General features: G+C 44.3%; 1 protein-coding gene across 1 annotated transcript in view; it reads left to right on the plus strand.

Annotated features, from left to right (window-relative positions):
- Nucleotides 1-14,154, plus strand: part of ZC3H3 (zinc finger CCCH-type containing 3) — a 121,448-nt gene that overhangs the window by 89,290 nt on the left and 18,004 nt on the right. Inside the window, 3 exon segments of the mRNA XM_075211614.1 lie at nucleotides 10-165; nucleotides 311-380; nucleotides 4,610-4,741. Of these exon segments, the coding sequence (XP_075067715.1) occupies nucleotides 10-165; nucleotides 311-380; nucleotides 4,610-4,741 (358 nt within the window).

The following is a 14,154-nucleotide window of genomic DNA, read 5'->3' on the forward strand; positions in this document are numbered from 1 at the left end:
TCTCCGCAGTCGGGCTGTGCAGCGCAGTCTGGCCATTATCCGCCAGGCCCAGCAGAAGAAGGAGAAGAAGGAATACTGCATGTACTATAACCGGTTTGGGAAGTGTAACCGTGGCCAGAAATGTCCCTACATACATGACCCTGAGAAGGTGGCTGTGTGCACCAGGTGGGTGTTCATGCTGTGTCCATTAGGGGGCAGTGTTACTGGCTGCTCCTGAAGGCCATACACACCTTAGTACAAGTAATCAATTTCCCATAGTATAATTTCTGTTACTACATATTATAATACTACAGTACTGGTTTTTGTGCAGGTTTCTTAGAGGTACATGTAAGAAGACGGACGGGACCTGCCCCTTTTCACATAAAGTATCTAAAGACAAGGTGAGTGCTGGGTCACTGCTAGATTACCCCTACCCAGGCCCCCCACATCCTGGTCACTGCTTCCTTATCATGACCCCCCCTTTTACAGCTCCCTTATCACCCCCCTCCCCACCTGGTCACTGCTTCCTTACCCCCCTTCCCACTCACAGCCGGGGCACTGCTTGCTTACCGCCCACCCCACACACTCACAGCCGGGGCACTGCATGCGTGGAGTGTGTGTAATGTTCTTGTATGTGTGTGTGGAGTGTGTGTGTGGAGTGTGTGTAATGTTCTCTTGTGTGGAGTGTGTGTAATGTTCTCGGGTGTGTGTGTGGAGTGTATGTAATGTTCTCGGGTGTGTGTGTGGAGTGTATGTAATGTTCTCGTGTGTGTGGGGAGTGTGTGTAATGTTCTCGTGTGTGTGGGGAGTGTGTGTAATGTTCTCGTATGTGTGTGGAGTGTGTAATGTTCTCTTGTGTATGTGTGTGGAGTGTGTGTAATATTCTCGTGAGTGTGTGTAATATTCTCGTGTGTGTAATGTTCTCGGGTGTGTGTGTGAGGATTGTGTGTAATGTTCTCGGGTGTGTGTGAGGATTGTGTGTAATGTTCTCGGGTGTGTGTGTGAGGATTATGTGTAATGTTCTCGTGTGTGTGTGTGTGTGTGTGGAGTGTGTAATGTTCTTGTGTGTGTGGAGTGTGTAATGTTCTTGTGTGTGTGGAGTGTGTAATGTTCTCGTGTATGGAGTGTGTAATGTTCTCGTGTGTGTGTGGAGTGTGTAATGTTCTTGTGTGTGTGGAGTGTGTGTAATGTTCTTGTGTGTGTGGAGTGTGTGTAATGTTCTCGTGTGTGTGGAGTGTGTGTAATGTTCTCGTGTGTGTGGAGTGTGTGTAATGTTCGTGTGTGTGGAGTGTGTGTAATGTACGTGTGTGTGGAGTGTGTGTAATGTTCTCGTGTATGTGTGTGGAGTGTGTGTGTAATGTCCTCGTATGTGTGGTGTGTGTTAGCCTGTGACCAAGAAGGTGGGGGGGGGGCGCAGGGGGCTACTTGCAGTCAGGGTTAGGACACACTACACCAGCTCTCACTTTACCCATCTACTCACAAACCCATTTATCACAGTGATTTACAAGACAAGTGGAATCAGCAGCCTCTGATTATCCTCCTGCACTATACACACATCCAGTCCTCAGACGTTGCCCTGTGCTGGGGCCTGTCACATCTGTGTGCAGAGGGATAGGGGCTCATATTGCAGGCATGGAGTCATTTCGTTATTGGTTACAGGAGACACATTAGTTGCTCAAATAAAATTTTTTGCAGCAGAGTGATTGACAGTTTTGTATTTTCAAGAGCGTTAGTAAATCTTTGGATGGATTTAGTATCGGGCCTGTGTGACTGGGCTGTATCTAGGCTCAAGCTGGTGTTATTGGGCTGTACTTGGGGTCGGGCCTGTGTGATTGGGCTGTGCTTGGGGTCGGGCCTGTGTGATTGGGCTGTGCTTGGACTCGGGCTTGTGTGATTGGGCTGTACTTGGACTCGGGCCTGTGTGATTGGGCTGTACTTGGACTCGGGCCTGTGTGATTGGGCTGTACTTGGGGTCGGCCTGTGTGATTGGGCTGTACTTGGGCTCGGGCCTGTGTGATTGGGCTGTACTTGGGCTCGGGCCTGTGTGATTGGGCTGTACTTGGACTCGGGCCTGTGTGATTGGGCTGTACTTGGGCTCGGGCCTGTGTGATTGGGCTGTACTTGGGGTCGGGCCTGTGTGATTGGGCTGTACTTGGGCTCGGGCCTGTGTGATTGGGCTGTACTTGGGCTTGGGCCTGTGTGATTGGGCTGTACTTGGGCTCGGGCCTGTGTGATTGGGCTGTACTTGGGCTCGGCTCTCTGTGCTCTTCTCACCTTGCTGGAATAAAACATTATTATTCGGTCACTCTCCCCCCCCCCCCCCCCCCCCCCCAGGAGATAATTTGATATAATAGAGACATCCTTTACAGCTGTGAAATAGATCAGACTCATTTGTGCACTAGCTCACATCAGATGATGCTATTAATTTTAATGTGGGAGCGTTGTGTCTGAGGCCGGGCTAAACTTTGCTGGATACAGGGATTTACGGAGCACTGTAAATGTATATGGATGTCTTCTGTTCTCCGAGGTTAGGGAGAGGCTCCGCTCCCTCCGCTGCCTCCACCTCTCCTGCTGCTGTTACAACAGCTTTTCCTCTTCAGGGACTTCTAACGATTCAGCATTTTTCTCCCTAATAAAAATAAGCAAAACAGAGAAGTCTGTGGTGAGCAATTTGGAAAGACTCGTCGACTTTCGGGTTCATTAGCCGGCCGCCTGCGAAGCCTATGTGCTCTCAGAGCTCCGTAATGTGTGACATAACTCAGAGCAATCTCCCTCTTCTCATGTAATTGGTAGGTATCTCTCTTACCCCATATGTTAAGAGCTGATTTATTCGCTTGCACCAGAACATTTCAGAGGTCTCCTGACTGACTTCTCTATCTGCGCTGCTTCTGGCAGCCATGTTTAATTCCTGCTGTGTTCCTGTGATGGGGAATCACAAACGCTCAGTTGTTTTATAGACCTATTAGGCTTCATACTGCCTATTTATACATATCTAGAGGACTTTTACACTTGTTAAAGTCACTTACACAGCATCGGTAGCTTTCTATAGGCCGGTATACACTGGGAGGAATGAGCAGTACAGTAGGAATTAGTGACGTCGCTGAGACGGGAGGCACAGGGCGAATTCTCTCCGTTATAAACATTAGTTATAGCCGTGAAGCGTCCTCTGTGTGCAGGCGAGAGTCTGTACCCTAAAATGACAGGGATAGGACACAGGGCTACCTCCGCACCAGCGTGTTTCTCCTGTGCAAGGTGAAAGTCTCTCACTGTCAGGTTTACAGCTCCAGAGAAAAATGTCTTTCATTGAAAGCCCCATAACCTGCCTTTTATGGGTGTGTTAGACATTCCTGATCACATTGTAACAGCGATCAGAGGCAGTTTGGGAGGTAATTGTGTCGCCGTTAATCCCTCAAATCCAGGAGCAGCCTTTACAGCTCTAATTTTATGTTGGATGTTAAGGTTGTGCGAGAGGTCGAGTGCCGAGGTGGGTGATCTGCACTGAGAAATAACTCCCCCCAAGAAGTGTGAGCAGGTGAACTAATTAATGTTGTGTCTGATATAATTAGAGGTTACTTTATGTGCACTTATTGAGTACTGGCATTATACAATACTGCCCAGATATTGCCCCTTTTGTGCGCCCATAAAGATCAGTATCGGTGAGTGTCGCCTGTTACTATGACTGCACTAATCGGGCCCTGTGTGATGCTGTCAGTGTGCAGCAACATATCTGTCTATATATCTATATCATAAAGGAGATGTCCACACTACAATCTTCTCCCTGTACTGTTCCTGTGCTGATGGAAAGACAGCATGTAACGGGATCAGCTTCTCTGCAGCAGGAAGCGTTAATAGTCTTACAGAGCTGCAACTGGCTGCATTCTAAGTTCTATTGTAGTGACTGGACCAAGAGCTCACACTCATCCCAGACGTATCTACGTTTACACTGCAATATAGGGTTGAGCTCCCAACTCTGTATCTGTTGGAACATTTTATATTTAGATGTTAAGGCAGTCGCCCAGATAAAGCCCCTGGGGGATTAATATATGAACCTAGCCCCCCCCCCCAGTACACACACACGACCACAGCCCTTGTCACATCTGTATGCTTTCTCACACCTGTTCCACCCTATTTACAGACAAAAATATGAGTTTCCGTTGTTATAAGATCTTTCTTTGGTGGAATTTTCTTTAATTTTCAGTGTTATCACCTAAATGGTAAAAATACAAGTTTGGCATCTTTGTAACATGTCCCAGCCATTGTTTGTAATGAAGAATTGCGTTGAACGCTATATGATTACACCGGAAAAAGGTGATGGAAGAAAGATGTTTTCAGTCCGGCATAGCGAGAAGAAGATCTTTTCCTTCTTATGTCAGTTGGTTATAAAAAATCTAAATTCTTTCCTGAACATGGCTGAAAATTTTCCAGTTTTGCTGATGTTATATATGAAGCGATCTTGGTGACGTTAGTAGTTGCTGTGGCTTTATGTTTGTAGCGTATATCACTCAGATTTATCACCATGACTCGGTTGCATGCCATTTCCCCATTACCAGCAGGGCTATAGATGTGAATAGGCCCCCTCTCCGTTGATAATGATGGTGGTTTCTCATGGATGGTTCTTCTGTCTCTCTAGATGCCGGTGTGCTCGTATTTCCTGAAGGGAATCTGTCGCAATAACGACTGTCCGTACAGCCATGTGTATGTCTCCAGGAAGGCTGAAATCTGTCAGGATTTCCTGAAGGGTTATTGCCCCATGGGGTCAAAGGTAAGTCATGTGGTGGTAACACAGGTGTGGTTAACATGTTACATTAGTGGCATCCTGAGATATACATATATGTAAAGGTATGTGATCTATTGTCTGGAGAGTTCAGAAGACCAGAAAGAGAAAATAGTAGATAATTGCAGCAATTCTCTGACTGTCATACACACAAACTTCATCACTGATCTCCTCCTACAGACACTGTGAGGAGCTCTGCTACAGAATGTAATGACGTGAAGAATTTTCATACACACAGAACTGATCACTGAGCTCCTCCCCCATTCACTGTGAGGAGCACCGCCACACACTGTAATGAGGCAGAGCATATCATACACATAGAACTGATCACTGAGTGTTTCCGGTCACTGTGAGGAGTGCTGCTATACAAGGTAATGAGGCAGTGAATACACACAAATATGATGATTGTGTTCCTCCTACAATCACTGGTGCACAGTTTAATGAGCAAGGAAGCGTGGGTCCATTTTTAGAGGTGATTTTCGCATATTTATTGTTGGTGCTTCAAATTCTGGAAAAAAACAACAAATTATGTTGCAAAAAAAAAAAAGTCCAAATAATACATCTTGTAGCTTTTACTTATGTTACTGTTGTTCCTGCCATCTCACCCATGAGTATACACAGTCTGGGGGCCGTAATAAGGTCAGCAGTAACAGCTATCCTCATCTACAATGGAGCCCATAGGCTAATGCCTAGCTGCCCAATTATCAGTTATCGATGGGTAATATTTGGGGGGTGACATGTAGGCAGCTTTGGGGGTGCGGCAGCGGAAAATATTAACATGTATTATGCAGAAGAGATGTATAGTCTGTGTTAGACATGGTGTAATCACTGTTATAGGACATGAGTACTTTATAGAAGTCCTTTTTGCTTTCATTGTCCAATTTGCACTGGAACGATCAAAGCTGGTTGGATGCTGCTCATTTATACAGTTAGTATATAACCTCCCTTATAATCTAGTAGACCTGTCCCCACTACCCAAATATACGCTGATATCTTGTGTTACACATACAAATAACAAACCAGCCTTTAGTATGTGAACTTGAACAGTTCCAGAACATAATATTGTACAGGAACTCTGCTATCTGGGTACATACAGACCATTTCCCTGGTCTCCATCAGCATTGTATAATACACTGTGATCGAGCCACGTATCCCGTTACCTCTCCCCTCCGGGCTGAATAATCAGGAGCTGTTACTGTGGCGTTCAACAGTCCAAGGATTAGACGTATATTGTAAAATCAAAGCCGGGATTATGTGCTCTCTCTGCTTCCAGAACTGCTTTGATAGCAAATTGTAAATGCAATATGCGTTCCTTCCCCCTGTCTAGATGCTCCTTGTCCTGTATCTCTTATTGGTTTACTGTAACTCTCTGTGGACCCCGATGTCACAATCCTTGTCCTGTGTGTTTAATTGAGGAGTACTTGGAGAGACTTTAGTTTTCCTTTAACTGTTCATTAAAAGTTTGAAACTCCTGTAACAGCAAACTTTTGTATAGTATTTTTTCTATACCTCTCTGTACTATGTGTTTGTATATGTGATGTATATAATCCACAAACTTATATATTATGTCATCATCATCATCACCATTTATTTATATAGCGCCACTAATTCCGCAGCGCTGTACAGAGAACTCATTCACATCAGTCCCTGCCCCATTGGAGCTTACAGTCTAAATTCTCTAACACACACACACACACACACAGACAGACCAGGGTCAATTTGTTAACAGTCAATTAACCTACCAGTATGTTTTTGGAGTGTGGGAGGAAACTGGAGCACCCGGAGGAAACCCACGCAAACACGGGGAGATATACAAACTCCACACAGATAAGGCCATGCTTCGGAATTGAACTCATGACCCCAGTGCTGTGAGGCAGAAGTGCTAACCACTGAGCCACTGTTCTGCCCCAAACATGTTACATTATATAACATGTTACATGAACTGTGCACAGATCCTTGTATTTATCTCATTCTGAGCTTTAGTTTCAGCCACTTTAGGCCTCAGGTTCCCCTCAGTGTCCTTCATAGGGCTATGACATCTGAAAATACGTCCCCCCATGAATATAGCCTATTGTTAAATATCTTCAAGTTCCTGAAACTTTTACACAGATCTCTGTGAATGTTATTAAAAAGGGTTTGTCGGAGTTCTGTGAGCCGAACCAATATTTTGCCTTTCCATCCACTGCGTTATAATGAATATTTCTTCCTCTACAAAACCAGTTCCTCCCATAGCCAGAGCATGTGTAACTGAAACTCAACATAAATTCATCATCAAAAAATAGATTGTAAGCTCTGTGGATTAGTGACATAGTGCCGAATACTTTGTCTGTTTAGAATGTGCTCTTCTACCTATAGAAAGTGTGTTGCATTAGTCTGTGTTGTGGGGGATGTAGAGCATTTATCATGCCACAGGAGTGTATTGAGTGTGGGCAGATTTATGGCGAGCCCAGTCACAGGGGAGGGGAGGGGGGGGGGGGGGGTGCAGGGTCGGGTCAGACTGGTAGTGTAGTATGGGGGTGAGCGAGAAGACCAGTTTCCCTGCCAGCAGCACAGCACACGCAATTACTTTTAAAATATTCCAATTTAGATGAAAATATAAAAGAGATATTTAGAATATTTATTCTATTAGCGAAACTGCTTAGTGCTTCTCTTTTTGGAGTGTCAGAAAAGCATTCTGGTCAGGATGATGGATAGCGGCCTGTAATTGTGTGCGATGAGACTGCTGACGAGGACAGATGCTGCTGTACAGCAGACTTCCCAAGGCCAGGCTCGGAAGGGGTTAACCTTATCTTCCCAAATAATGGAGGGAAGTGCTGAGTCGGGAACTTTGCGCTGCTTGTTTGTTTGTTGTGTTGTTTTTTTTTATCTTCAAGCCGGTCCTGAAATGGACCCCAGAGAGATGGCAATATCTGAGCGAATCGAGTAAAAATGTTAACCTTGCTTCATAAAGCATCAGCTTGTTAGAAATGTGCGCTCCCTCTACGTGTGAATTATTTAGCAAGTCTTTATTTCTGGCCGCTCTCCGTAATGTTCATTATGTGTCGTCTTAATATAACAACTCGGTGGCCCGTAGAGTGGCGTATAAAGGATTTTAGGCGTTATTTCCAGGTTTCATCCTACCTGTAACAAGCAAATTATACTGTTCATATGTGAAGCTTCAATGTAAGTCAATGTCACGGTCATCCTGGCTTTCTCGGGGCCAGTTGTCCTCGGTATGGTTGGAGCGGAGGATTCCGCCACAACCCAGCGCAGCACTATGGGACCTATAGCGGTGCCTCTGAGCTATACATCCCACACATTGATTGTAACGTGGTCTTTCAGTTTCCAGACAAATTCTACTACTCCATATTCCTGTCCCACCAGCCAGCGACCGCTGGTTTTCTTTTTCAGTGCCAGAACTTAAGAGCGTGAGTTTATTTTATTTTAATGTTCACAGGTGACAGACAGAAAGCTATTGAGTGGACATTGTTATTTTATTTCCGTATGAGTAATAGGCCTCAGGGATATTCTATGTGTACATGGCTTGTATGGTGTGTGCATGACACAATCTGCTACAACTGTGCAAACACCTGTTTTATTGTTTAATGTTTTACCTTAATTTAGTTAAAGATGAACGCTAGGGGGGGGAGGTATCTGTTTTCTCATTTGCCCCACAGGCGTTAACATTTGTAGAGTCGATGGGTTAATGGTTCCTTGTATCAGCAATCAATGGGTTAATGGTTCCCTGTGGGGCCCCTCCCCACTTCCCTCAGCGGTTGATGGTTCTCTGTCCTTCCTCACTCAACAGTTGATGGGTTAATGGTTCCCTGTGTCAGCGGTCGATGGGTTAATAGCTCCCTGTGGCCACCCCCCTCGCTTCCCTATCAGTGGTTGATGGTTCTCTTTTTCTCCCTCGCTCAGCAGTTGATGGGTTAATGGTCCCTTATGCCCCTGCCCCCTATCAGCAATCAATGGGTTAATGGTTCCCTGTGGGGCCCCTCCCCACTTCCCTCAGCGGTTGATGGTTCTCTTTTTCTCCCTCGCTCAGCAGTTGATGGGTTAATGGTCCCTTATGCCCCTGCCCCCTATCAGCGGTTGATGGGTTAACGGTTCCTTATGACCAGCCTCTTCTAGGTAGGATTCTGTGCAGCTCTTGTCCTGGGTCCAGGCCCGTCTCTCTTTTTTTTTTTACAGCCCAACCTGACGATTGGCTGGGATCCCACAGTGTTTATAATTAGTTGCCCCCGACAGGTGGGAGGCATCGAGTGACCCTGTGGAATGAAGCTCTGCTCACTTACAGCGCCCCCCGACAAATGAGTTTGTGCCACTCCTTCCTTCACCTTACTTGACATGTGGATGCCAGCAGGGAGCAGGTTGCTGCACTGAACCCCATATCCCCTCTTGGTGCCAGCTGTGCCCATAACAACTCATTTCCTGGCAGTCTTATTAACCCTTCAGTCCCTGGGTCCATCTGTGTCTATCTAACCACATACTGGGAATGCTACACTCATTAACCTTTTCCTGTTCAGTGCCAAATATACCCACAACCTATATCCGGACAGTGCTCTCCTCATTAACCCCTTCTTATCTAGGGCCAACTGTGCCCATAGCCACCTATATCCTGGAAGTTAACCCTTCACTCGTGTATCTGTCCTGGGAACCTGCGACTGCTACGTCCTTATTTGTGATCATTGTCAGTAGCTCTTTCATACAAGGTAACGTTTGTTTGTCATTTAATAGTCGCTTCTGTCTGCCATCTATAGGCAGTGGAAGGGTTAATGGTGTCCTTTGCTCTGTCCTCATTGGAAGAGAAAATTGTTGGAAAGTTAATGGTTTCCTTTGTCCACCTCTGTTTTCATTGCTGGGGTTAATGGTTCCTGTCACTTTCTGATGGCATTGGAAGGGTTTATTGTTTTTCTATGGGCAGTTCTAGCTCATTTATGGGTTATACAGAATATACTTTTAGCTTTGTGTTGTTTTTTGTGTAAACCATGAAAGCGGATAATGACACTTCATCATCTGATGCTCATCTTATGTCCAGGTAGATGACTGTAACTACACCTACTGCATATTGTGCATATGTCCGTCCCGTTATCACACAGTGACCCTTCATCATCTGATGCTCATCTTATGTCCAGGTAGATGACTGTAACTACACCTACTGCGTGCTATGCACATGTCCGTCCCGTTATCACACAGTGACCCTTCATCATCAGATGCTCACCTTATGTCCAGGTAGATGACTGTAACTACACCTACTACGTGCTATGCACATGTCCATCCCGTTATAACAATGGCGTTACCTGGCCCACCGATAGCTCAGAGGCCGTTTATGTACAATTAACCCACAGTGCAGACCATTGCTGGGCCCCTAATACCACACCCCCCACGGCTTTACTACTGTCACATGATAAAATATGTAATAACTATTCTGTGTTATTACATAAGTAAGCCATTCTCTTAAACCAAGGGGTGCACAGTCTTTTTTGAACCGAGGGCCACATTGGGAGATAGTACTGCTTTTTAGGGGCCACAATAATACTTACCTTGCTTAAACAAGTAAAATATGTGGAATTAATAGAGAAAAAGATCTGTGCAGTAATGCCGTGTCACTATTGTGAAAAGGTTCCTATAGAGACAGAAGTGTGTTCACCAACAGTAGGGGCTTGTCCATCCTATGTAGTGGGTGTGGTCAAATCATATAGGCAGTGAGCCATGCCCCTCCCCTATAACACATTTGGCCTCCATCCATTCTATAATAACACATCCCCCTCTGTAATAACCACTACCCCCTCCCCCCAACCCAGTCTTCTATCTTCCTGTGGCGGCACCGCTCCAGGATCCTGATTCGCTGCTAGACTGACCGCCCTGACGACTGCCTGGTCTCACGGTAGTTGCGCCTCTTCCCACCACATTGAGTCCCGGGACAAGGGGAGCCAGGACATAGGACCAGAATTACTGCAGTAGTATTTATCTCCTGCTCTCCTTGTAACTGTTCAGTTTTCCTTAGGTTGCAAAAAAATAATTTTGTGGGCTGTAGTTACTTTAAAATCTGACCGAGGTACCCCTGATGGAGTCACAATGCATTGCAGCCCACTACAATCTGTGCGCCCCTCACTCATCCGTGCGATCATAGCCTTCTGGTGTCAGAATAATAAGTGACTGCGTGTCTCTGTATATGCTATATGATGATTGTCTTTAGGAAAGACTTATTTGTATACATGAGAGTATTTGGCTGAGATATGAAGGAGTCACTGCGCTATTAATGAGGACATCTGCCAGAAGTCTGTTTTCAATGTTTGGCTTGCACACCCCCTGACTAAGCTGATAGATGTCTTACACTAATTAAATAATTAAAAAGTAATTAATCAGATTTGAAACGGCTTCAACATACTCTAAGCTTCTGGGATAGTGCTGAGTTTTTCCTTATTCATTTCGTAATCAGATGGGAAGAGTAATATTATGGAGATGGGACAAGTTGAAGAATTCAGATCAACTATAATAGATCCTTCTGCTCTCAATCAGTGAATTGGTTTATTAGAAACTGTATCGCTACACGTTATGTTATTTATCGTGTGTAGGATTAAAGTGTCTATTCTCAGAGTCATGAGTACATACAGGGGTGTCCTCAGATTTGGGTGTACCACAGTTTTATACAATTCATCATCATCATTTATTTATATAGCGCCAACATATTCCGTAGCGCTTTACAATTGGGGACAAACGTAATAAACTAATAAACAAACTGGGTAAAACAGACAAAGAGGTGAGAAGGCCCTGCTCGCAAGCTTACAATCTATGGGACAATGGGAGATTGACACATGAGGTTAAGTATACATTTTGCATCTTGGCCCAGCCAGACTGCAAAGGTAAAAGTGACTCATAAGCTAAATGATCCCGTCACACAACAATGTTGGTCCGGGGGTAGTTGTCTTGTGTGAAATTGTGTAACAGGCTAAAGGTAGTGAGGTTAAGATGGTGGTTGAGGAATATTATAAGCTTGTCTGAATAGGTAGGTTTTCAGAGAACGCTTGAAAGTTTGTAGAACAGAGGAGAGTCTTATTGTGCGAGGGAGAGAGTTCCATAGAGTGGGTGCAGCCCGAAAAAAGTCCTGTAACCGGGAATGGGAGGATGTAATGAGGGTGGATGAGAGACGCAGATCTTTTGCAGAACGGAGTTGCCGAGTTGGGAGATATTTTGAGACAAGAGAGGAGATGTATGTTGGTGCAGCTTTGTTGATGGCCTTGTAGGTTAGTAAAAGTATTTTATATTGGATTCGGTAGAAGACAGGCAGCCAGTGTAGAGACATACAGAGTGATTCAACAGAGGAATAGCTATTTGCAAGGAAAATCAGTCTTGCCGAAGCATGCAAAATTTGGTTTGAGTCTGTTTTTGGGAAGACCAGTAAGGAGGGAATTGCAATAGTCAATGCGGGAGATGATTAGTGCATGAATTAAGGTTTTAGCAGTGTCTTGTGTGAGATATGTGCGGATTCTGGAAATGTTCTTTAGATGTATGTAACATGATTTAGATATAGAGTCAATGTGGGGAACAAAGGATAGGCGTGAATCAAGGATTACACCTAGGCAGCGAGCTTGTGGGGTGGGATCTTGGGGTGGCTTCTGTTCCTGGACTGGGAGATTGGAAATGCTAAAAAATATAAACTCCTTAAAATACTTAAACCTAGCAACCAGAAAGACACAACACCGTAAGAAATATTTCGGCCAATGGTTTTTTTTACAAACAAATTACTCAACAACTGATGTATGAGTAGAATCCAGAACTATAGTCTTGAATGATCAGAATCTGGTCTGCTCAGGGGTGGACTGTTCAGAAAATCCTTTTAGTCAATGATCGCATCCGCCTGTCTGTCAGGTCATTAGCTAAAAAGTAACATGGCCTCTCGTTAACATTTTGGCAAGCCTGCCGAACGCCCTGACCTGTCCAGTTTAGATGCAACATTTATGGCTAGTTTGTACAATTTAGAAAAATCATTGAGATGTGGTTTGAGGACCCCGGGAGTAGGAAACACTCAGAATGTTCCATGTTTCTGATATTAATTCATTGTTTTTACTGTTGTCTTACACCGAGAGTGGAGATAGTATTTTGTGGTTGTTGCGGGAAAATATATCCACATTGCTTCTAAACAAAATCCCCAAACACTGGTAAAATGACTAAAAGAAAGCTAATTCTAAACACTTCATTTAAAATTATCTATACATAAACCACAAGACTCCCCTAAGGGCTATACTCCACATGTATTAACTACAAAACACACTTCCTCAATGGAATGTTCAGAGAGGTTGGTGAGATTCACCGATACGACTCACACAGTAGTTACAGGAATGTATCAGATTTAAGGGTATTTTAATAGACCGGCAGCATTAGACTTTCTCTAATTTTTAACATGTTTCATATACTTAACTAGTGATTTTTTTACCCTGTGTGTATGAACCTTTAAGAGAACACAAAGCTTGTACATCATTCTATACAGTCATGTAAAAGACAGTACGCCCTCTTTAAAAAAACATAGTATGGAAAATCTGTTTTATAGGTCATGACATACAATCATCTAGTCCTCTCTACGTCCTACAATTTGATGACTCTCTCATGTGACAAATAATACCTAACAGATTTTACTTATTCCATCATCCTGCAACAAAAATAAGTCCATGTGAAGAAGCCATTTGGGAAATGTAAGTGCACCCTATGAGGCGGTAGCTTGTAGATCCAACTTTAGCATCTATGACTTGAAATAATCATCGTATTTGAGGAATTTTGGCCCACTCCTTAGACCACGGTTTCAGTTTGATGTTTTAGGACTTTGTTATGCTGAGCTCTCTTACAATACGGAGTCTTGTCTCAGACATTCAGTTGTAGATTAGATAGTTGTAGATAAAGTCATTGTCCTGTATCACGATCCAATTTCAGCCAAGCTGAGTTGTCAGGTGCCGTCACATTTCCTTCTAGAAGTACCTGATATAGAGAGGTGTTCATGGTGGTCTCAGTCAGTGGTGGAAGTTGGCTGGTATACGGTGGTATGTTATACAGCGCTTCTCCTACTACACCACTTCTAAACTTCCACTTTGACCTCAGGTCTCAATGATAGCCATCCAGATCCTGTGTCTGCAAATCATCAGACCTTCACCACACGCTTAACGGTCGGTATGAGGCTGTGATTTTCACCAAGCATTGCATTGTGCTTAACGCTGCGCTACCATGTAGGAAAATGTTTTCCTATGGTGATCCCCTTGCCGGAGCCCGGGATCTTCAGTTGGGAAAAATGGCTTTTTTGGGCATTAAAATGTTTTCTTAGGTGGTAGTGCAGCCTTAAGCCCAGACAACTCAACTTTTGTACTGCGATGGGTTCCATGAAATAAATACTTGTTCATAAACGTTAACACTTATTGTGCTGACAGCCC

Source organism: Mixophyes fleayi, chromosome 5 (genome assembly GCF_038048845.1).
Source record: "Mixophyes fleayi isolate aMixFle1 chromosome 5, aMixFle1.hap1, whole genome shotgun sequence".
NCBI lineage: Eukaryota > Metazoa > Chordata > Amphibia > Anura > Limnodynastidae > Mixophyes > Mixophyes fleayi.